Source organism: Lissotriton helveticus, chromosome 1_1 (genome assembly GCF_964261635.1).
Source record: "Lissotriton helveticus chromosome 1_1, aLisHel1.1, whole genome shotgun sequence".
NCBI classification, from domain to species: domain Eukaryota; kingdom Metazoa; phylum Chordata; class Amphibia; order Caudata; family Salamandridae; genus Lissotriton; species Lissotriton helveticus.
Window position 1 is genome coordinate 965539158 of NC_136057.1, and position 21129 is coordinate 965560286.

General features: G+C 45.3%; 1 protein-coding gene across 2 annotated transcripts in view; it reads left to right on the top strand.

The window, feature by feature from the left end:
- Nucleotides 1-21129, top strand: part of PRKCQ (protein kinase C theta) — a 452364-nt gene that overhangs the window by 182151 nt on the left and 249084 nt on the right. For both annotated transcript variants that reach the window (XM_078677123.1, XM_078677128.1), the window contains one exon: nucleotides 17299-17419. In XM_078677123.1, coding sequence (XP_078533249.1) covers nucleotides 17299-17419 — 121 coding nt within the window. The remainder of the gene's footprint in view (nucleotides 1-17298; nucleotides 17420-21129) is intronic.

Here is a 21129-nt window from a genome sequence, read left to right on the forward strand (position 1 = left end):
TTTTTTCAGTGAATTTCCACAGTTTGTATTTCTATTTCCTAACTATAATGTCCCTGTAGCCTTTATTTATTTATTTGAATTTCTAGTTTTTTAAAAAATATTATATAATATTTAAATATCATATGTTAATCCAACTGCTGCCGTGCACGGACTTCGGACATCCACAGCAGGGGGTTGGCCAGTAGGCCTGGCCTGCGCACAGTCCTTGTATCCAACCCCCCGGGCTCATTCACCGGGCTACTTTTGGCCCCAGGAACCCTATCCCCGGGGCTTGGTGAATTTTTTTATGGAGTTGGGGGAAAGGTGCCTCTCCCCAGGCCATTTTTGGCCCTGGGGACCCCATTCCCCGAGGCCCACCATAATATTTATGGGAGAGGGGGTATGCATGCTGATTTCAGCCCCAAGGACCCCATTTCTCAGGGTCCAGCCATGTTCTATAGGGGGAGCAGGCACCCAGCCCCCCTTCCCTGGCCGATTTTGGTCCCAGGGTTCCCATCCCCCTGGACCAGGCCAAAGTTATTAAGGGGGAGGGAGTAACGCAGCCCACCTCTTCTGGCCAATGTTGGCCCTGCGGACTCCATCCCTCGGGTCCTGGCCAACAAAGGGTGGGTATCCTAGTGCTCAACCAGGGCACCCACCATATCCTTGTTGGGGGCTCCCCTTGCATATTTTGTCAGGTTCAGAGGGTCATTTCTCTCTGTTCATCTTAACCTACTGTTGTGGTCCTGGAAGCAAGTTAAAATGCTAATTACTGACTCACGAAAGAAGAGAACAAAATGCAGATTTAGCTTGCAGGAGCTTCAGGCATGGCAAAGGTAACTTTTAGAAAGGTTACCGCTCCGTGATATTTAAAACAAACCCGAATTCACCATTGAATCGGATTTTTAACAACTATTAAAAATCGTTGTTTAATTATTTTTCTTGTTAGTCCCATACCAGAGACCCAGGATTAGTATTTAAAATTATTCAGCCAAACCTGCTACAATGAAAATAGCTTTTAGAGCATTTTCATTGTAAGGACATGCTTAACATGAAACTATTACATGTTCTACTTTTAAATACCATGCCTTTATAGGCATTAAGGCCTACTTAGGAGTGACTTATAAATGTCTAAAAGGAAGACTTAGACCTGTCAATCTGGGTTATTTTTACAGGTCAAATTTGCGGTAAAACCTACACAGCCAGGCTACAGGTAGCCTACAGTCTAGAGGTGGGCGTAACTCGCATAATTTGCTCAAAGGTAATAATGCGAAATTACAGCCAATTGTGCGAGAATATACTAACCCTGTATTTAGTGCTATTTTGTTAGCTCAAAATGTCCCCTCGCACCCAAAATGAACTACAGGATGCATTTTGTACGAAGAAAATAACAATAAGTACAATAGAACGGGAACAGCAGCAGCCGCTAGCCACTCTGTTGCTCTGCTCTTGTGTAGGTATATTTGCCACAACTTACTCCAAAATATGCAAATGGTCCTAACCATTTTGTTTCACAAGAGTGACACAAATTTTGCCCTAAATTAACTACAACTTGCACCCTTGCCATGAGTACCATTCTTATCAATGATTTCATTTCAGATGTCATTAGGGAAGTTATCAATGTGTTAATTGAACATGATGTCATGAGTGATGTAATATGTGAGGGTACAAGCAGTGCATGGCGAAGACATGAGTTATAGTTACTTTAGGGTGGGGTTATTAGCAAACCAAAAAATCAATTTCCTATGGAAACATGGTTAGTGATAACTATAACTACCCAGTGGCAAGTATTTTGTTGGTTTTAGGAAGTTGCTTGTTGTTATAGGAGATAAGGTATTCACAACCAATAGGGCATCAGGAAGAGAAGCGTAACATGAGCTGTTTACACTCCAGCACTTCAAAGAAGTAGGTTACTGTTACTGGAGTTTATTTACTTTGAAGGTTTTATTGAAAGTGCTAGTAAATACTCTACCATTTTTAGGTTTCGCCTGGCGTCCGCTGCGCAGCAGAGTTCGCGCAGGCGAAATCTGTTGATCTACAGTATGGGGCTTTGTCCCGCCTCTGTCTTCCATTGGCTAGCTCCATAAATGGAGGCTAGCCATTGGAAGAGATGGGTTTCCGTTACTCTTTTCTCCGTCCCGACGCGATTCAGGGGCGTTTCCGTGTCTTTTTTTTAGTCCCGCCCTCTCATCTTCACATTGGCTGGAATTTTACCTTCCAGCCAATGGGAAGGGGAGGGAACGAAAAACACGCCCCGAATCCCTACAGGGCGCGCTATTGACATCTAAACCCGTCAACTGTGGGACATACAAGTGCACAGGTACATACTGTGAACAGAGGGCATGCTCCGGCTTCAGCGATCAACATCCAAAGACCACTTAATCGTTCTTTCAGCTGATTGCACTCTCTGCGGCAATGTAGCCAATTAACAATTGACCAAAGGGCTCCTAGCCAATGGTACAGTTAGGATTGCTGGAATCAATCTTGGACTGCTAGATAAAACATGCTTACACTGACCTGATTGGCTGCGAACACCTCGATAACAGGGTCTAGTCCGATTTGCCATAATTTCTGTATTTGCGATGAAAGTCCGAACAGACTGTCAGTGGAAAAATCAATATGTATTTGCTTTGGGCTCTTTACACTAAGAGCACCCGCGGTTTGAAATACAGTGAAAACACCAAACGGTTCAAGCGCGTTTACAGTCCGAAAGATAGTGGCGTTTTATGGAATGTACTCTGTGTCTACATCCTCCAATGCTGCAGGAGATCGCTAGGACATGTAAAACCCGAGCCATTTACAAATTCAGACAGTCTCATAGAGAAGGGAAGTCATTGTGAATGCGGTTTATCCAGCACCTTTCGCTTGATGCTAGCACAACGTAAGCTGTGAGTTAGCGCTCTAGTGCTTTGTTAGAGCGTCCTGTTTACATTCCGTGTGCTCCGGAAGCGGAAATATAAGCCTGTGTGTGCTTTGGTTTGACGGCACGCGCCACCTCCAGCGTTCCTGCACCATGTAGAAGGTCACTCACGTGGAATGGCACCAGGGTGTTTTGTGGGGTGCTGACCTGTGTCGGCACGGGTGGAAACATACACCCTGCAGGGCTGTGCCTCTGCCGTCATGTGCACGCTCCAGAGCGGGCGACTGCTCTTGCCTCTGCTGCTCTCGCGCCACCTTCCTCGGGTATCGACCCTACCCCTCCGCGGGGTCTCCGCTGCGGCAGCGGCCGGGGCGCGGTGGAAACGAGAAGTCCCTGACCTGGAGTACCAGCAGGAGCGGGCCCAGGCCAGTCAGGCTTCCGCCGCTTCATCGCAGACCCCGAGTTGGCGCGGGAGGTGTTGCGCTGTCTGGAGCCTGTCGACCTGAACCACCGAGGGGCTCACATCTGGGAATGCAACCCTGGTAGGTGTCTGTAGCCTTCCACTTCTTTTAGTCATAATGGAAGACTGAGAAGAGTCCCTACAAGGTTCAATGAATTTGTTAGATATTAAGTTTAATTTTTATTTTGTTTTGTTGATAAGGGGGGAAGTGATGTAGTAATGAGGTAATGCTTATGTATAGAATGTTACCCAGCAGATTGTATTCTATGTTATGTTGTGTATTCCTTTATGTCTTCCTTTGAATTGATAAGAGTGTTCTGCGCTCGAGGTTCGTTCAGGGACTGTAGTTACTGAACCGACTCCGGGCTGATAGGACGCTCCTGACTGTGGATGAATACCTGTTGGAAATAAACCTCAAATTACTTTATTTGTAACGACCATTGTATTCATTAGTGTCTCACCTTAGAGGTCCCATCTTGTACCGTGCAGCTGTTACCTCGCACAGCTCTGATGGTTTGACATAGTGTTAACCTGCATCTTTCTATTTTATCCGGAGTCTGAGTCTGTTACTTATTTAGGACGTATGGTGTGCAATAAGGGTATATTGCCCAAGCCGAAGTTAATAGAGACTCCCAAGAACAAGGAGGATGTGAGGTTTTTGTAGGTCTTGCGGAATGTTATGTGTAGTTTGTGGCTAATTTTGAAGAAAGAACTTAAGATATCACACAGCTTTTAAGAAAAGATGTCTGCTTTAAATGGAACAAAAAATTATAATTGGATGCTGATTATCAACGCCGCACCTTTGAGTGGGGTTGACCCGTCTCTCAGGGTGGTTATCACCACCGATGCGAGCCATGAAGGAGTGGGCACTGAGCTTTCTCAGATTGAAAGTAATGGAAAAGAAGTTACTATCGCATGTGGTTTGAGATCCTCACACATTCAGACGAGTGTTTTTTTGGCGATTGAGAAAAGGTAATAATGTGTGTGTGGGTTGTGAATTACTTAAGGCAGTTTGTCTGGGGGACTGCTTTTACCTTAAGAACTGACCATAAGCCTCTTGTCAAATTTACCCGTAATGGAATGACCAAAGTGACGCCGTGCATCGCTAGATTGTTATTGCACCTATTGGATTATGCATAAGTAGTCCGTGTCCGTGTTCGATGCTGTCCAATGTTGCTTACAGATCCTACCGCTCTGCCTCTGCCTATTTCCTCAGTGCCTCGATGCTTCAAGGAAACACTCCCTATACATCCTCCCTCTCTCTGTCCCGTTGTCCGTGTCTTCTCCCTCCCACCCGCCCACTGTCCGTGTCTCCTTCCTCCCGCCCACTGTCCGTGTTCGATGCTGTCCAATGTCGCTTATAGATCCTACTGCTCTGCCTCCCCCTATTTCCTCAGTGCCTCGATGCTTCAAGGAAACTTGTATGGATGATCCTAACGTGAAACAACATCCCTTTCGTTTGGGACGTATGTTTTATAGTTTCTCGGTGACGGCTGCTCGGAGGTTGGGGTCCTTGCTAGCCTTCCTTTTGCGCGGTGAATTGTGGGCCTCTTCCTTTCCGCTCCGGAACCTGAAGCTGACACGATGGGTGAGTCCGGGCTCCCAGTGGTTTTCTAATTGTTTAATCGTGTGCGGAGAAGTATTGTATGGTGTTTGTCTGAGGAGTGGACATTGGGTCTTCCTGGGGGCATGGACGCCGGCGGGGGCACGTGCTAATGGCACTCACCAAGGGTATTCAGCTCTGAGCCGTCATGCGGCTATGGTGTGACTGGTGGGGGTCAGAGCATTTCAGGTGTGCGCAACACAGCCCACTTTCCGTCTCCTGCCGTGCTGGATGTTCTCAGCCGGCTCCTGGCTCCAAGGTGATTTATGGGCAGCGCGGACACTAAGCCTTTCATCTCTGACCTCCCCCCCCCCTCCTTCGGTCCGGAGGCCCTGCACGTGTGCTGCACAGCTGAGCAGTCGGTGTAACCTGCACGGACAGGTCTACAAAGCCAAACGGTGACACTGAAAGGTGCCCCCTCGACGTGCCCTGGTAGAGAGGCCTTTCTGACAGAAGCAACCGCCCGCCTCCCTTATGAGCCCCCCACAATGCTAGACAACCCTGCAGAACACAAGTTTACGACTGAGATTTTAGGTGCAGAGGGCAGGGGTGAACACACGGGGTGTGTGTGTGTGAGTGTGTGGCTCTGGGTGTGTGTGTGTGTGTGTGTGTGTGGCTCGGTGTGTGTGTGTGGCTCTGGGTGTGTGTGGCTGGCTCTGGGTGTGTGTGGCTGGCTCTGGGTGTCTGTGGCTGCCTCTGGGTGTGTGTGTGTGGCTCTGGGTGTGTGTGTGTGGTAGTAATTGCTGTCTGCTGAGCTTGTCCGTAGGGTACAATAGGTCTCACATTTGCGAGAGATTGAGCTATTGGCAATGTAAATGACAATGCCATTTATTTATCTGTTTTCAAAACCAACACATAAATACAAATGTTGTCATTTACAATGCCAATAGCTCTAACTTTTCCAAAGGCGAAATCGTTGCATTGTAAATGCTTGTTATTTCTGCTGTTATAAAGGGCAAACATCATGTGTAATCGGGTTACAAAATAGCTTTACAAAAAGATCTTTATAAATTAAATCATCATCATCATCAATTTAGCTTTATTCGATTTTGTTGTACAAATCATAAAAGCGTACAGTTTTAAAAAACATACAATTTAAAACAACCTTAACAAGGGCCGCAAAATATTGACGAAATTAAAAGGTAAGATTTAAAAGATTGTTCATGGAGAGAGGATCCCAGTCCTAAAATGTGCATACCTCATTCATAATGAAACGACTTTACACAATATTTAGGCAGTTATATATTCTAGCAATCTTGCCATTACATAAATATCGCCCTCCCCATGGGCTGCTAATAAAAGCCTCTGTAGCGTAGCATATCGAGACGGTTAGGTGCAGGGGGGTTGCTATTGATCGTTCTCCAAACAGAGTTATCAATAGCATGGGTGTAGCCTGCCCCTGGTCTAAGTGCGGGATAATGAGGGTAAAAGTCATAAAGGTCCCCAGTATGTATCGGGCCATCTTCATCTTGCCGGTACCAAGATTGGAGGAACGAAACAATGTTTCTGTTGCAGACCAGATCCCCGACGATATCCTTTCGAAGGGGACCTAACCAGCCCACCCTTCTAACAGCTAGTATTCTGCCATTAAGTTCAGCAGGCAGGGGTCTATACCTAGATAACCAGTGGATAACTTTGTTCTGTAGCTCATGTTGGGTTTCAATTTTCCCCTGTGTGATTGGTGGCACTCCTGATAGAACATAAACAAAGGGAGCAGCCTCAGGTGGTAAGTGAATATGAGGTGCTATGTTTGACCCTGAACTGGCGATGTTGCGCTGTGGGAATACACGATTTGGCAGAGGAGGAGGGTCCTTTGGATCTAGCATATTGGGAGCTGTGGCCTGAGTCTGAACATTGGTGCTTAGTGCAGTTGGTTTAGGGGTTCCAGAAACAGCAGATGAAGGGGATTGCCTGATATATACCTGATTTTTTATGGGGGCCAGGTTTATGTTGATCGTGGTCTCTAATTCCGTAAGTCTATCCCCCAAAAGGTCTAATTTAGCCATCAATGGTAAAATGGCGGAGTTAATTAGCCGTTCAATAAGGGTCAGTAAAGACGACTGTGAGGGCGGTGCTGAGAGATCTAACCCTCCCACATTTTCACCCGGGTCTGGAGTTGGAGGGGAAGTAATCGCAGACAGCAAGGAGTTAGAAGACAATTTGGGAAGTTTAGGTTGATTCCCATTTTGTTTGTCTATCTTGCACTTCCTTTTACCAGGTGGGCGCCGTGCTGTTACTGTGCTCTGGGCGTCTGCAGGGTTAATTTGGGGACGTTCGTACGGACTGTTATTCAATTTTTGTGAACCAATTGGGGCGCTAATGTATTCAGGGCTGCTTGCCGCTAAAGTGTACTTAGTTCCACACAGACTGTTTAGTTCGTCTAGCCCTGTTAAGCTATTCCCATAGTCAAAGGCAGATACGTGTGAATGGTTTGTAGTTATGCTCTCGGGTGACAGTATAGGTTCATTTACCCCTGGATTTAAGGGAGATTGCTGAGTGGGCTTAATTCCTTGTAATTCTTGTGTCCCTTTTGGCGAGCCCCTATGTGGGATAGCTTTATTGAATGCCCCCTTCCGTGTCATCGTGATTACAGGAGAAAGATCAATCAGTTAGTGATATTGCTCAAACGGATGACAAAAAGTACCTTGTTGGTAAGATAAATAGTAGGTAAGAGTTAGTAGGTGTAAATTTTTACCCTCTTTCTAATGGAGGCAAGGGGGGGTGGCCCGTCCCATCCTTCTCGGTCCTCTGAGGGCCACAGAGGGCCCGCCCTTTGCCCGGTCTTAGCCCGGCGCTGCTCCGCGCGCGGCCCCGCGCTGCGGGAGTAGGAAGTAGCTATATTTTCCGGTGTGTGGGTGGGCGGGGCTCCTCACAGCTACAGGCACGCAAGGACTCCTGGTCTCCCGAGTCCCGTGCGGCGAGCTGTTGGGCAGAAGACGTCCCCCTCAGGAGTGTTGGGCAGGTTCCTCTTCCTAGAGCCCCTCCAGGGACAGCAGTAGCAGCTCCGGTGATGAGAGGCACAACATGCGCAGCGGGACCCGCGCCAGCGGGTCCGGCAAAGAGTTTTAAAGCCCCGGTGGGCGGGGCTCCTCACAGCTGCAGGCACGCACGGACTCCTGGTCTCCCGAGTCCCGTGCGGCGAGCTGTTGGGCAGAAGACGTCCCCTTCAGGAGTGTTGGGCAGGTTCCTCCTCCTAGAGCCCCTCCAGGGACAGCAGTAGCAGCTCCGGTGATGAGAGGCACAACATGCGTAACGGGACCCAAATTAAATCTAAAATGCTAATCGCCCAAAAAAGTCTGGGTGAAAAGTGAAACATCTAAAGCTATTTTAGTTAGCAAAATAACAGATTGTTAGCATTAACTGTTGCCTAATTACGGTGTTATTTCCTTATCATTTTGTGTGAATTGCATTTTAAGAATTCCAACTTATTTTGCACATTGCTGTTAAAGTAAGGGTCATGCATGAATCTAAAATACAGGATAAATAAAGCTGGAATCTCACATTTCATAATATGGCAAATACACAAGTAAGGCAGAGAGATTAAGTGAAATTTGAAATGTAATGAGACTGTCAGCAGACCCTGCTAGGCCATATTTGATAAGGTGGTGGAAAAGGAGCTAAATGTGTTTTGTGTGGTGCGAAACTCATCATCCACCTTCAGCAACAGCAGAGCAGGAAGAGGAATGGATTGTCGATATGTGGCACCATGTGAACCTTTTGCTGCTTGCATCTGACAGGATTTGGCTATTCACAGTAAGAGGCGTGCTTCTCCAGTTATATGTGATGTCTGTTTGACGTGATGTTAATTAGCAGAAAAGCACCACCAAACCTGCCAGCAAGCAGAGACAGCATTCAGTGCCCATTGTGTGTACTGTGTGTCCAAACTACTCTAACTCTTCCGAACACTGAATGCAGAAAATGTAATTATTTCCCAGTAAACCTTTCATTTTCTTATTGATACACAATTATTTTAAGAATGCATTTATTTTGCTGCAACATCACATCCCATCATGCCTACGGTTCTTTAAATTAGGTATTATATATTTCCTCCCCTGTATTTGTTTATTCTGATGATTTGTAAGTGGTGCTTGTCTAGGAAGCCTCATGAAAGCCACAGACACAAGGAAAACAAGGAGTGTTGAAATAATAGAACATTTGTGAGGGAGGGTAGAAGTACACCGACCACGTTTGGAGGTCGTTGTGCTTATTTATTGTTAAGTAGGCATTTAACAAAATAGTAATCTTTTGGAGTGTCATTGATATAACCATGCTCTTAGCAAGAGGACCTCAGACGATGAGTGAAGAGTCTTCCGTTAGAATACGTGAAGTTCTTCCACATCTGTCACAGATTTTCAGTTCACAAACAGCCCAAAAACAAGTAATATATCTTGTGAGAGCAAAACTGCACCGCAGTACTCAGGACACCCCAAAATTCAGATTACTCAAAATTTACCTCAGACGGTTCTTCTCCGGACTTATCCTACTCAAAAAGACAGCCCCCCCCCACAACAACATGTTAGTAGAGTGACTATCATAAGTAACTGGGTCCACAAAATTGAGTTCTAGGTCAGAGGAAAGTTAAAGGCGTTTATCACAAAATTCTCAAAAAACGAGTGGTACAGAGTAAATTCCATAAAGGCTCTATGCAGAGTTGCACAGAGTAGTTAGGAAACAGTTCAAGTCCCAAATAAGAAGCAAAATCATAAAGCATCTCTGGTAGAAAATTCTAAAACCTGGCTCATCCTCAAAAACAAAAGGGTTCTTATACACAATTTTTGCAAAACTAATTAGAGAAAAAAAAGAATCATTGTGGCATGTTGACAACTAACAAATTCTTTGGCAAATCAGAGAATTCAACGTCACTTCTAAATACATAAGCACTAACCCATTTTTATGAAATCATCAAGCATTGTGTGTGTTATTGCCATCTGCAGATGTTCTAACCCTTATTATTTTCCACTGTGTGTAGCAACACTATGCTTGTGGGAACACTTTTCTTGACAGTGTGCGGAATCAAGGGTATAGGATCACAATGTGAGTGATAGTGGTAAGTGAGCTATCACACCTATGGGGTGTTGGCAGTGAGTGGATGGTATGTCAGTTAAAGGATAACATAGCTAAGCCACGATGACTTTTAAAAAAAACTGCCAGCAAAATAAGTATGTTCCCTGCTGCTTCGTACAGGGAAGCTGAGGGCCTGAGGTGCAGTTTAGCGCACACTTCTGTATATCTCCTACAGCATGCACTTCTTCTTTCGATAAAGTCTGCATATATTTGTTAAAGTCAACTAATGAACATTACATTCGTTTTTCGACAAGGTTTTGCTTATTTAATTTAAAATGGAACTCAGGTCCTCTAGCATATTTCTGGTGCTAGGCAGAACCAGTGACCTCTGAGGCAAGCTCCAGCTATACAAGCTATCGAAGGCCCTGATTTCTTTTGAAATTGGTAAGTATTTTCACAAATGGCCAGTGTACCTTGGAGCTTAAAACACAGCTGTTTAAAAATATTTTCTTTTCCTCTCACTATTTGCTGTTGTTGGTTTATATAATGAGGATTTAAACACTCGCCTGCTAATTCAAGGAACAATGACGGTCCCCAGGGAAAGAAAGGCGCAGACTAGTCTTTTCCCGGGGGTATTCGTACGGACATGGATTGGGTTTAGTCCGTATGGGGGAGAAGGGGCGGGGCATCTGTTTTTTATTTAAGGGTCCGGCGAGGCAAAAACTGCCTCTTCCGGACCCTGTGCCTCACCGGGGTAGGGGGGGGTTCAAATAGGCAAGAACTTAGTTTGGCAACCCACCCACCCTACATTTCGAGAGGACTAGAGGAGTTTGGTGCACACATCGTGAAAGTTGTTTCATGCCAATATTAGGACGGGTTGCATCTTCAGCAGGCAGGGTGGAACGCTTGGAGGGTGGTAAAGTCACATAGGGCTCTTACACACGCTTGGGGGGAAGAATGGTGCCTAGGAGAAAAATCGGGGGCAGTACCTTGCCTGGAAAGAATGAGAAAGGATGGTTGGGGTTTGGGAGTTGCTGTGAGATGCGTTTGGATGCGTGATCTTGGAGGTTGGTTGTTTTAAGTTATACAATGTTTTGAATGATTAATAAAGTTATCAATGTGCAACCATGTCCTAATAAATTTGGCCTCGAACACTAGCCTTGGGGTCATGGAGTGTTTATTGTCGCACGATGCTCACAAATTTAATTTTTCTTTTGCAATGTGTCAGTACTTAAGGGAGAAACATAAGCATGAGGATCATAATCTACTGTCTCTTGACTCAGTCATCATTCAGCTTCGTATGCTTACTCACCATCAATTTGTGATAGAGTACTATAAAGCCATTATGAACTGTTCTAAAATAGTTTTCCATAATCAGTTTGTTCTGGTGTTTGCATTCCAGACGTTTTCAACATATACACGTACCAACCTTCCAAATAATTACCCCATCTCTCAAAAACATCAACAGGCAATTCATCCAGGTCTGACCACCCTAAACTGCAAGGCACTGGCTTTAAAGTCTAAAGCATGGCACTGTGGTGAGGTTCTTGATAAAGTTAACACCAGTTCAAACTTGGAGGGTGATAATTGTGCTTTTTGTTTCTCCTTTGTGCACGCACTCAGGGGCAGATTTACAAGCCCCTTGTGCCACGTTTGTGTCACTTTTAACATGGGAAAAGTGGCACAAAAGTGGCGCAGGGGGATTGTAAATCTGCCCCTCAGTCTCTTTACGCGCGGCAAGAAGACAGTGCCTGCACGCAGCATCCTTGTGCGCGCTTTAGAGGGAACACAGGTCCTACCGAATATGAAACATTACAACAATGATGCTTGACACCAATTTATTTATTTATTTATTTAGTGTGTTTTGTATAGCGCACGGCTACCCCAACGGGGTGTCCCGGCGCTCCTGAGAGTGTAGAAGTGTCTTACTCCTAAGGGAATCAGCAGAAGAGAAAAGTTTTTAGTGCCTTGCAAAAGGGGAGCTCGTCCGGGATCATCCGGATGGAAGGAGGGAGTTTGTCCCAGAGGGAGACAGCGCAAACCTGGAAGGTTTTCCCTCCAGAATGGGTTTTATTGAATCTAGGTGTGGTAAGAAAATTTTTGGAGCTGGAGCGAAGGGATCTCACATTCTTATAGGGGCGTAGACAGGAGGACAGGTACGCAGAGCCTTGTCCTTTAATTGCCCTGTGAGCCAGTGTAAGAGCTTTGAATTCCGCTCTCTGCTGTATTGGCAACCAGTGGAGCGAGCGTTGGTGGGGGGAGATGCGCTCTCTGAGGGAAATGCCACATATTAGTCGGACCGCTGCGTTTTGAACTGTCTGTAAACGCTGGCAGAGCCCTGCATCCAAACCAATGTACAGACCATTGGCGTAGTCCAAGTGAGAGGTAATCAGCGCTTGGACTATAGCTCTCCTGGTGTTATTAAGGAGGAAGTTGATACATTTTTTTACCATCCTAATTTTGGAGAAACAAGCCGCTGATACTGCCTGTACTTGGTTGTGAAAGGAGAGATTGGAGTCCCATCTGACTCCCAGGTTCTTTACGGAATCCTTAGGTGAGAGGGGAGGGCTCAGATCAAGTGGCCACCAAAGGTTGGGGTCCAAGGGGGAAGGCTGATGGAAGAAAAGGGCCTCGGTTTTTCCGGCGTTAAGTCGGAGGCAGTTATTGTCCATCCAGGATGCAATTTTACGCAAACAGTTTTTTAGAGGATCAAAGGTTGATTGGGAGAGTTTGTCATAGGAGAACAGGAGTTGGATATCGTCCGCATGTGAGGTGGCTTTGATTCCGGACTGAGCGATCATCTCGGCAAACGGGGAGAAATAAACATTAAAAAGAAGGGGGCTTAAGGAGGAGCCCTGAGGGACTCCCCACTTTAGAGGCCGGCTGTTGGAGGTGTACGGGGGAGTGAAGACCGCCTGAGTCCTGTTGGACAAAAAGGAGGACAGCCACTTCAAGGCCTGGCCTTGAATGCCCTTGGAGTGGAGACGATCAAGGAGAACAGGATGGGAGACGGTGTCGAATGCTGCCGACAAATCCAGCAGCACCAACACCGCCTTTGAGCCTCCATCAAGTTTCCAATGCACAGCATCAACCATCTCAATCAGGGCTGATTCCGTGCTATAGCCCTGTCTAAATCCGTGTTGTGTGTCATGGAATGACCCGCTGGTTTCCAGGAAACTTGCCAGTTGTTTTTGCACTAGTTTTTTCAAGACCTTGGCTGGAGCCGGCAACAAGGATATGGGTCTATAGTTAGCCGGCTCATTAGGGTCAGCGTTAGCCTTTTTAAGGATTGGAACTAGTCGTGCAGGCTTCCACGAGTCTGGAAAAATGCCAGATCGGAGAGAGTCATTCCAGATGCAGTTCAAGATAGGATTAAGAAGAGGAGCCAAGGCTTTGTATTGTTTGGCCGGCCAAGGGTCGGTCTGCGAACCCGATCTGCATTTGGACATTTCTGCTAAGGAGATCTCGAGTGGGATTTCTTCAAAATTAGAGACGATCTGGGGAGGTGCTAAGTCAGGGGTTGTGTTAAGTGTCGAATTATGGGTGAGGTCAGAGTGGTTTTTCCGGGGGAAGGAGTCATAAATGGTGGCAATTTTATCCTCAAAATAATCTGATAAACGGTTGCAGAGGTATTGTGAAACAGGGGACTGGCGTTTGAGGGCCAAAGAATCGGTGAATGCTCTAACAGTCTGAAAGATCTCCCTAGCGGAGCCATGAGCTTTATTAATTTTTTCCTCAAGGTAGATTCTTTTATGATCTATGATCTTTTTCCTGTACCTTTTGAGTGCTGATTTATATTCCATTTTGCTATCAGATGAATATGAAAGTCTTCAACGCCTTTCCAAAAGTTTACAGGCAGACTTACAATTACGTAGTTCTTCTGAGAACCATGGAGCGGAGGGGGCAGAGCGAAATGTTTTAATTGGCCTGGTGGGAGCAATAGAATCAATAGCAGAGGTAATCCAGCTGTTAAAGTTGTTCAGCCTGGAGTCCAGATCGCTGGCCTCCCTCGGGGCTGTGGAGCCCAAATAAGCTCCAAGGCTATCTGGTGAGATATTGCTCCAGTTACGCCCGAGGGTTTTGGCCTGAACACAAGGTCTCTTTTGATGGGATAAACAGAAAGAAAACGGGATAAAGAAATGGTCAGACCAAATCACTGGGTAAGGATCACTAGTGAATAAGTCCGGCAGATTGGAACATATCAGATCAAGAGTATGTCCAGCCTTGTGAGTAGGGCTACGGATCCGTTGTTTTAGACCACTGTCAGAGAGTGTGGAAATGAAATTGGAGCTTGTCGGATCCGAGGTATCCTCCACGTGGAGATTAAAGTCTCCAAGTAGGGTGAAGTTTGCATAGCGCGAGCTAGCCTGGAGGATGTAATCTAAGAAGTCCGGCAGGGAGGAGGTCTTGGATTTAGGAGGTCGGTAGACCAATAGGCCTGAGAGGGTAATGTTAGCCGGAAAATGAATGCAAAAAGGGAGTGCCTCGATGGAGTCAATTTGGGTGTGAGGAAAAGAGGAAATGGTCCATGTTGATCTATAGATGATAGCAATACCACCGCCATGAGTGCTACTATGTCTGTTAGCACAATGGATATTGTATCCTACAGGGATGGCTAGGGATAGGGCAGGGTTGGATTCCTCCCCTAGCAACGTTTCCGTCAAGAAAAGCATATCCCAGTTGTTGTCAGATAGGGATAGCGCTATATCAAGCAACTGTTTTACTAGTGAGCGACAGTGGATGAGGCCTGCTTTAATCCTGACATTATTGTTAGTAGGTTTGAGCCGCTCGAGGTTCAGGCGGAGGGGGCAGTGAGAAGCAGAAATACCATTTGCTTGAACGAGATTGCAAGGCGTACATGGGAAATTAGAGGTAGTCATATCGGGGGGGAGGGCATGAGAGAAGGCACAGTAGGAGGATCGTAGGTTAAGTAATGTTTTCCTATCATACCTATAGAGGGGAGGTGCAGCATGGTCTCTGGCCCTGGCCACGTCCTGGTCGTGGACGGGCGCAGATGGGCAGGACTCTGGCAGGACTCCGGCGCGATCCAGGCGCGTCCGCTAATCGCGTCCGCTTCGCGGAGGCATGGACGTCCCCTTTTATGCGCAACTAGAGCGCGAGGAATCCCAGCCACACACAATATGGCCGCCGCTATTCTGTACCCGGGACCAACTCCACAGAGTCAATACTCGGCTGGGAGTGGCCCAGGGCTGCGAGGAGGAGGGGGAAGACGATAGCAATAAAAAGCTTATTCAGTCAAGCAATTTAGGCAATGTTGCTAATCAGTTATAAAAAGCGCCGATTTACGCAGTATTTCGATTAAGAAGTAAGTTAAAAAGTAGAGCAACACAACCTCCCGGCTTCCGCCTCAGGAGGGACACAGACACTCAATCAGACCAATGAATAAGACTAGGCCCATCTACGGAACTATAGGGGAAGGTCCTTGAAAAACTATTATGGGTAGAACAGGTGAGGAACAATAGGAAGTTCAATCGAAGCACATGCTCAAAGTAAAAAAAAATCCACTACATCAGTTTTCTTTACTTCCGCAGCGCCTGTGGGGAGAGAAGTTGCGCAGGAGGGCGAGACAGGAGGGGAAGCAGGAGGGAATGACAAAGAAACATCAGAACAGCATCCATGGTATCAAATATAGTGTTTCTACATAAACGTGGCACAACTAGATTACATGAATAAACACACTTTTGTACATCATATTAAACTCGTTTCAACTGTAAGCATGTTATTTTAGCGTTTGCGTATGGGATCCATTAAAAAAAAACATTATTTATTATTATTATTTAATTACAAAAATATAACCCCGGGAAAAAGGCTACCACAATCCTAACAGCAATATCAAACAAGGGGTGCCCAATAAAAACAACAAGCGGCACTTCAACGGATTGCGAAAGCGATCCAATTGTAAAAAAATAAAAAAGGCGAGTGGTGCACGCGCGCGTGCCACTGCCAGCATATGTTTTGAATTATTGAATAATTCAAAACATTCGGCCTCTGGTGCGCGTAACAGACACCAATAGGCCATAGGCGGAGCTACGCGACCGCCTATGGCCTATTGCGTGTTCTGTTTAAAAACAGCACGCACGCGAAGGTCAATGAAAATGGACCTTGGAAATCCACATGCACGAGCTATGTGGAATTTCAAGGTCCATTTTCAAAACGCCGGGAATAGGACTCTCGCTGCGCAACACTGCATGCGCAGAGTACGCAGAGCCCGAGCCCAAAAGTCAAACAGTACACTTCTAGGTTGACAGAGACCCTCTGTCTCCTAATGGAAAAAAAAACACTACTCTCCTTGTGCTTTCTTGTTTCAAATGCACACAATCGAGTACGTCCGATGTGTTTTTTCTTACACTACCTAATTTTATACTGTTTCTAAACTTTCTCTTGAAGCCATTTTAGTACATCCCTTACACATGCCCTTATCCATGTTCAGGACCCTGAAGGAAATGTTCACAAAGTAACTGCTTAAAAATAATTCTGCTCCCCCCACCGATGTTCTAGTACGAGCCCGACGCCATGCCATGCTTGATGGGGTTGTGGCAGTGGGAGACTGTGCATCTCTCCCAGTAGCATCTGGGTCTGAGGGATTTATGACCAATGTACTGAATCTGGTTGGACTCTTCTACACCTCTGTTGTTGTTCTTATCCTCCTCGCTCTGCTGTCTCTCTGTTCTGACTCTGCTCAACACCTCCTGGTTCTGCTCCCTTTTTCCTCTGTCCTCATTCCACTGTGCTCCACCTCTCTCACCATGACCTCACTCCACTCTGCTCTCCCTTTAGCCTCACTCTGCTCCACCTCTGATGCTTGCCTCATTCGTGTGCTACTCTGCTCCCTCTGCTTTAATGCCCGCTTTGTCTTTCCTCTGCTCCAGATGCCAATACCCCAAAAACGTCCTAATATCAGGCATTCTACTTGAGGACAAGAATCAGGGAATACCCTGTAAGTTTGAGATCTGTTTGTTTCTGAGGAGTTCAGTTTCCCCTAACCAGAGTCCCTTGCCTCCCTCTAGGAAACCAGACGGCTCAAGGAGCGCGGGTATTTCTAAAGTGCCGCCACAAACGATATTAATGATTTTTCAAATAACCAGATATTCAAATTTTTCAAAACAGTAAGAAGGTACTGAATGCGTCTGAGGTATTTGGGCCAGTGTTCCAAAAGGCAGTTCTGCCAACCACGCATTTTTGGACTTAAGTGAAACAATCCAATCTATTTCTCATAATAATGTTTCTGCATTTATTTTCTAAGTAGTGTAATATCTGTACTCAGTTCATGACATCCCAAGTATTTGTGGTTATTCCATGAGTGTGGATGCATGCACTAAAATAATCACATTGTTGACATGATGTGTTTCTTTCGGTATCTCCGTTAATTAGGCCCGCTGTCTCCGGGATCCAGAGCACATCTACCGAGAAAGACCTGTTGAAATAGGACTGACGAGTACTTCAACAAATGCAACAATGCCCACTTTGCCACTGCCTGCAACAGCCAGAAAAGGTACTTCATGTATAAGGGGAATGAAGCATTAAAAGGCTCAAATATTTTACAATTCTCCATGTGTTCGAGGAAAGACTATTTATTCCATGCACACTAGAAATTAAAAATCTGAAAAATAAATCTGAAAAACTATCAAAGATAAGCTCAAAAATAGCTCCCCAGTATTAACCTTGCTCAAAGCATGCCATTGTTAATTGTTTCTGTGAGATTGTTTTGATGTATTTATATTTTTGTCTCAACCATTTCTAGTGCATGGTTTTACCATGTATTCACTACTCTGTCCATGTATTCATATTTTCTGATGTTGTTGTGAATCCTTTCTCTCATGGCCTCTTACACTCCGTGTGTTTCTCAGAATGAACTTAATTTTCATTCTAGTTGGGACCAGGACACAAGTCCTTAAAATAAGAAGTGCCAGGACTAACCAAATTAGATAGTATTCAAGTAACACCACTGCCCGTGACATCATGGCATGTCAGGAAGTTTATTATTATTTTATTCATGTTCGATTAATTAAAATCATTACATCTCTGAAAGAAAAAAAAGAGTGTGCGTTCGACTTACACATAAAAGAAAGCGACAGTTAGTATCGCAGGCGCTTTCCTTTTAGGGACATATGATAGAATGCAATCAAATATATCATAAATAGGAACATATCGCACCCTAAAGCCAGGTTACAACAAGATAAACATTAGTTTGTATACCATTAGCACCTTCAAACAAAAGTGAAACGTCTTGGAATGTGGAAGGAAGAGGATAAAGTGCAGAGTCCTTGCAAATAATTTTTCATTAATAGGGTCATATCGCACACTAAAACCAAGTTACAATAGGATAAAAGATAGTTTGAATGTTGTTGGAAACTTTAAGCATTCTCGGGCGTTCAGAGTTGTGAGAAGAAAAAAATAAGGTGCTAGCCAGCCAGGAGGTTTATGGCAGCCTCAGTAAGCAAAAGTCTGATAGAATTCGTAAACTTCCCCTGTCTGGCTAGTATGGATGTCGTTTTTCAGCACAAGTCCGAGACCTCCTTGCAGCGCCGTATGCCAGTAACCCAAAATATAGGGAGAAACAAGCGGGTTCACTCATTGGACAGTTTGGGACACCAACACAACATGAGGAGCCAGGATTCTTTACGATAACTGCATAGCCTACATGAAAATGCCTTCTCTTTATGTGCCCAGGCAGGATTAAAGTCCGAGATTGGCAAAGCAATGAGCCTCATGTAGAGAGGATTTCCCTGCGAGCCTGGGCTCAACGTGTGTGATAAAAGTAGGACTATGCTTTCCCGAAGGTGTAAGATGCATTCATTTCTAGGCAGAAAGGGAATTTCATGGGCGTGCAAGCTGTCTGCCCTTATCTCCAGGCTGCTATTTGCCGTTCCTACCTCTATTTGCCAAGAGGAGCTCTCCTCTTAAAAACTTGTTTTCAGGTGGTGTTTTAAGGAGGAATCTGGGGCTCACAGGAACCTTAGGTAGTACTTTATTAGGTCCCCCTGACAGATCAGGTCTGGGGTCCCTAGACCCATCTCCAATCTCAGCCTCGTTCTTCTGGCTTCCCTAGGGGCTAGCCACACTGCCTTGTACGCCTTGATCTAGGAGTCCATTAAAAGCCTACTGAAGGCACCTGGAAAGGCCAAATGGCTGTAGTTGAGGGCTAGAATCAATTTTGCTTTCAAGGCTGTCAGCATGGGCTAGGCAGTTGAACTTTGTAGGCGATTACTTACACACTTAAAAGTGTGGATAACACAAGTAGACTTAGTTCTGAGGGGCTTTAGGTCAGCGGCTGGTTTCCTGTGAAATCACAGGAAACTGCATCACAAACCATGAACTCACAGGAAGTGACATTACAAGAAGTGACATCAGATCTTAAGAACTCACACGTACGTTTGCAGGTTTACCATGAGTACATCTGAGTGCATTACAACATTTAACAAGTGAAATTTTGCATCTGGGGTGGGTCAAAAACCTGATGCAACCCCAATGTAATATCTGAGGCTAAATTTATACATTTCTTTTTTTAAACACTGCCACAAAGAATTACTCAACAAGGAGAAACATGTCAGTCAATCTTTTCTGCTTAATTGGTTGCAAAGTCTGCATTTGAAAATATCTCATGGGGGGTGGGGGGGGTAAAGTACATGCTGCAGAGATCTTCGAATAAATCTCAGGGAATAATAAGAAGTGATAAGATAACTCAGGAGATTAACACAATTGCTGGAGAGATTTGTGGTTTGTCTTGTCCATGTTTTTGGAGGGTTAATGTGTCTCGTGCCACGCACATCATGTAACATGCAGATGAACGATTTTTAACTTGTCTATATAAGTAAATTGGTCACATTTTTTAGCACTGAGTTCCTTTTGTTACTTGCAGTTCATGAAGTGAAATCCTTCTAATACAGCACAGTGAGCTATGAAGGACGTGTATCCGATACCTTGTACGCCTCACTGTCTCATGCAGGGCCACTGCATTTATATGATTCTGCGGCCGCTGCATTTTTCACATAATTATAGATTCTTCTTATTTTCCACATGATCCATCATCTGCTGCACAATTTGCAGATTTTAACAAGAAAACAATTGTTTCTAACTCAGACAGATCAAAAGTTGCTAAAAATGTTGTGATTTGTTCTGCTATGCAGTAGAAAGCACTGCACAAAGGTTGACTGTTCACCTTTCATTTGCATATTGCTGTATTTGGGTATTAAACTAGCACTAACAAGGTGAAACCTTAGTCTGGACAGTGTTAAGATGTGGAAATATGCCAAATAATTATCTGGTATTATCACAAAATGTGCTGAATTATGCCACATGTTAGAATTTGGGTTCCGGTTGTTCATGCAGGAACCACAATCCTAGTCAGGGTAAGTCACAAACATACCCTAAATTAACTCGTGGTCACCCCCTGGTAGCTTGGTGCAGAGCAGTTAAGCTTAACATTAGAGGCAATGTGTAAAGTATTTGTGCAACACTTCAAACAGTAAAACAGTGAACACACCACACAAAAAGATACCATACCTGGTTAGGAAAATAGAGTTTAATGTAATAAATAAAACAAGACCAAAACAACAAAAATCTCATTAATAAGTCCGGAGGTATGAATTTTTAAAGTATGAACTGTAAAATAGTGCTCAAAAGCAAAAAGCGTGGACTGGGGATATCTGGTCGAGCGGAACTGGGAGAAAGTCAAAGGTTCAGGCCGACCACAATGGAGTGCGGGTCGGCTACAGTGACCAATATTGACACACCGACAAAAGCATCTATGTTGAAGATCCTGTCAACAAGGAGGGTGTGGGATGCAGCTGAAGTGATACAGTGATGTTGAAGAGATGTGTTGATCCTCACAGTGGCAGCGATGCACTGGTCCTGATCCGCGCAGCAGCAGCAATGCGTCAGCTTCAATGAGTGCAGGGCCTGCGATGTGGAGTTCTCTGCATCGTCGTTGAGGCTGCCGTCGATGGAGATGCAAAGACCTCAAGCCAGGGTGAGCGTTGAGCAGTGGTGGTTCTGAAGGTGATGCGTCGGCGTTAATTCTCGCAGCTGAGGTGATGCACCGGTTCTGGTCATGCAACAGGGGCGATGTGCCAGTTCGGATCCATGCTATGGCGCCAGTGTGCCAGTACGAGATTTGATATGGGGGTTTGGATGAAGCAAGCTCCTTAGGCCCACTTCCAAGGGTCCAGGACTGGGACGGTACCACTTGGCAGCGCAGACTTA